We start from the raw sequence: 3,782 nt of genomic DNA, 5'->3' as shown, positions 1-3,782 counted from the left end.
ATGCCCTGGTTTGCAGTCATGATCATCTGACCTTGTTCTTAACACTGGTGTCCGGGCTGGAGTTCATCCGCTTTGACTTGGATTTGGTGAGTGTTTTATCTGTTTGTCTGGGCTCTGGGAGAACGGGTATGTGGAGCAGGGGGAGTCCTGGCTGTCACAGGTCCCACCGCGCAGTCCAGGGTGTACCTTCTTGTTGGTCTTCTGCTGAAAACATGAAGCTGCCACTTTTAGGAAAGGCTCTAGGCTGGTGTCTTTGGAGATCCAGCAACAGGATTTATTCCTATTGCTCCGTTATTCCTCTGCACTGTTCAGAAGAGGAATGAGGCAGGTGTGGGGAAGCCAGCTGCAGGGCAGATTGATGGGGATAAAGGAGTTGAGCTCTGCAAGCATGGTACGAAATGCTGGCGTCCCTCCAGGTAAAGACAAAGCTGCTGGCTAGCCCTTGGTGTTGCAGTGGAGCCGCTGGGTTTCCTCTGAAAGGCAGCAGAAATGGGCAGCCAGAGGATGTTCAAGGACAGCCCCATCGTTTCGACAGTGCTAATACTGTGTGTTGGCTCGGCGCCTGACTCACCCCACGCTCTCTTCTCTGCAGGATGCTCCTTACCTGGATCTGGCCCCATACATGCCAGATTACTACAAACCTCAGTACCTGCTAGATTTTGAGGACCGCCTGCCCAGCTCCATGCATGGCTCAGACAGCCTGTCCCTCAACTCTTTCAACTCTGTCACCTCCACCAACCTGGAATGGGACGACAGCGCCATCGCTCCATCCAGTGAAGGTCAGTGATTTTTCGGAGACGGGTGCAGTCAGGGCTGTGTGCTCCCACACCTCCTTTGGCTGAGCTGCTGCACCAGACAAGACGCTGAATGAGAGAGCAAATGATGGGCTGGAAGAGACCAAAGCGAGAGACCCAGCAGTTAGGCTGTGAATCTCTCCCATCTTGCATTGGGAGGTGCTGGGGTTTAAGCTGTGGACAGCCCTTTGCCTCGGACCGGGAGAGAAGGACTTCCCATGCTCTCACCTCAGGCCACGTTTCCATCCTGGGGGGTATATTTTGGCAAGAACTGGAGAAATCTCTTTATGGAGTGAAAATCTTGTCTGTGTCTGAACATGGCTTCCAGGGCTGCAGAGAACCTTTTTTAGCTGCTTGTTTTGCAGTCCAGAGACCCAAATACGCTGGAGGTGGTGGGGAATAGTTTCCAGTTTTTTCTCCGTGTCTGCAGTCTAAGGGAAAGGCAGCCAGTGGTCTCAGAGGTGCTTTTTTTACCTCTTCATGCATCTTAACTTGAGCAGCCTGGTAAGTTGTCATACTCACCCCCTTATCCCTATCAGGGAGCGCTGGGTGGTGTTCCTGATGAACTGAGAAGACACGTACCTTTTTCCTGCCCCCTTAACCTGCTTCAGGCTGGAGCAGGGAGCTCTTCTGCTGCATGAATCATGTTCACATGAAGGAGCAGCTCTGCTGCTGCTCTTGTTCCTAATCCAAAATACGTTGGCCCTGTCCCTTTTTTGATGTCAGTTTGAACAAAGCGAGATTAGGGGATTCTGGAGTACATGGGGTGATGTGTGCCGTGAATTGGATGCAGTGAATTCAGGACCAAGTCTGCGTATGGATGGGTTCCCCCTGAGACAAGGGTCTGCCAATGTGCAAGACAAAAACTGCAGACATTAAAGATGGAACACGGAAGCAAGATGCAGACGTGGGGATGGGCGTTAGCATCATTTTGGCAAAGGGTTTTGAAGCACAGCACTGTTTTGGGCTCACCCACAACATCTGCACTTGTGCTGTAAGCATGAAATGGTTTGCTTTTGGGGACTTCCTTATGCCAAACCTCCAGCATCCAGGTAAGATGGAGGGAGCACGAGGAGCCTGGCAGTAAAAGTCACAGGAAGAAGTTTCTGTCCCCAGAGGTTTGGCATAACCAGCCGTTTCAGTGCATGCTGCACCCCCTGGGCTTGTATTCCTGTTCCTCCCTCAGCAGAATATGTCTTGGTGCCAGTGCATCTCCTACCGGTCCCTATTGACCCTGACAAAGGGGTGTCACTTGGGTTTGGCTACGTTCCTCAGCCCGTCTGGTGGATGGAAGCTTAATGCTCAAGAGAAAACGGGTTTGGAGTAGAGATCCAGGGGATTTTGGAGCTGGATTTTTATTTTAGCGTCATCATAAGCTATCCTCTGTGTCAGGGCAGCGGTTGTGATCCGTGTCTCAGTTTCCCCATGTGTGGAGGGTTTGGTGCTCATGTAGAAATGCCGTCCCCTGTTGTGGGACCAGGACAGTGGAGGAGTCGGAAGCCCTGGAGGGCAGGAATTGCTGCTGCTCCTCTGGCATGGAGGAATTTAACTTCAATAACTATTTTACTGCTCGTCATTTCCACAGGAGCATCTCACTACCCTAGGAGTGTAGGTGGAGCTGGGGATTTTAGGATCAGAGGACAAGTTTTTCCCTTTAATCAGACCCCTGGCTTTGCAAACATTAATGACACAAACATCACAGTATCTATGAGAGGTAAGTGTGAAGTGGGGAAACTGAGGCACAGAGCGATTAAATTGCTTCCAAGAGGGGCTCCCTGATGAGGTACACAAGCCCTGGATGACACCGACCGTTCTTCTGGTTTAACTTTCCATCAGCTTTCATAATGGGGCCTTCATCCTTCCCTGGTCCCGTTGTAGCTCTTGTAACGCAAACATCCAGCAGGAACAACCGTTAGTGCAGCTGGTTTCCATTTGCATCCATGTTCCCCAAGTATTTTCTCATGTGTTTCAGATACCAGTGCAAGACTGGTTTTGTTTCTCTCCTTTCCCATCTCCATCCCCAAATCCCCTTCACACTCTCCCCTGTCCCCCCTCCCTCCCCATTACTTGTATTTCTAATCCTGAGTTTTATCCCTCGTTTTTGTAGATTATGATTTTGGAGATGTCTTTCCAGCAATGCAGACCATGCCCAGCAGAGACTGGGAAGGTGGGACATACTCATCTGTTACAACATTTTGTTTTTCTCTCTGCATTGCTGCCACCTGAAGCTTGCTGCATGCACCCCCGTTCATTTCTTTTAACGAGCAACCACAACATCTTGATGGAATTCGGTAGAGGCAGAAAGGAGCGGAAAAGATCCCCCAAGGTGGGAGGTTGTGTGTCTTGTCTGTAAGACCACGTGCAAAGCTTTCCCCCACTCCTGGCATACGCAGGCACGCTCACCTGGCCGTACATCCCGGAGCGGAGGGTTGTTTTCCTGCCCCTGAGGATGCCTCCATGTCTTCTAGACGTGTCTGCCCCAGCGCTCGGTGTAGCAGATACGAGGCTGGAGTTTCCAGGGTGGTTCTGTGGCTGCTTGATACGTTACGGCCTGCGTTGATAAAGGAGCCTTTTATACCAGATTACAAAAGAAAAGCTGCAAAATTGCCCCTGCCGTGAAGCTGGCAGGCAGGAATCAGCAGCTGTCCAAAATGAGCGTGGCCGTGCCCACTGACCTTAATGCCGTAGATTTCCTCTTTGGGGTAAAGTGCGCAGGGTGCCGATTGAAAAACTGATCCACCTTCATTGATTCCCTGAAAGCCCTGGAAAAGAGCTGAATTAATTCTCCTTTCTTTAATTTTGGGCCTTTTGCAGGGATTAATTTAGGAGGGTTTGTTTTCCTCAGACTCTGCTCTCCCATAGCAAAACATCTCTCTTGAAGATACAACATCCAGCACGTCACTGTACTCAGTTTGGGTCACTACACTTCTTTTTTTTTTTTTTTTTTTTTTTTTTTTTGAAACCAATTTTTCAGTTCCGGCTGGCGCT

The 3,782-nt window shown here is 50.2% G+C and overlaps 1 protein-coding gene across 1 annotated transcript in view; it reads left to right on the top strand.

Annotated features, from left to right (window-relative positions):
- PLEKHM2 (pleckstrin homology and RUN domain containing M2) overlaps positions 1-3,782 on the top strand; it is a 28,481-nt gene that overhangs the window by 14,871 nt on the left and 9,828 nt on the right. Inside the window, exons 5-7 of the mRNA XM_009646491.2 lie at positions 1-86; positions 593-779; positions 2,902-2,965. The exon at positions 1-86 is cut by the window's left edge and continues 1 nt beyond it. Of these exons, the coding sequence (XP_009644786.1) occupies positions 1-86; positions 593-779; positions 2,902-2,965 (337 nt within the window). The remainder of the gene's footprint in view (positions 87-592; positions 780-2,901; positions 2,966-3,782) is intronic.

This window comes from Egretta garzetta, unplaced genomic scaffold, assembly GCF_000687185.1.
Source record: "Egretta garzetta isolate BGI_Z169 unplaced genomic scaffold, ASM68718v1 scaffold69, whole genome shotgun sequence".
Classification (NCBI taxonomy): Eukaryota; Metazoa; Chordata; class Aves; order Pelecaniformes; family Ardeidae; genus Egretta; species Egretta garzetta.
This window is presented reverse-complemented; position numbering and strand designations above follow the sequence as displayed.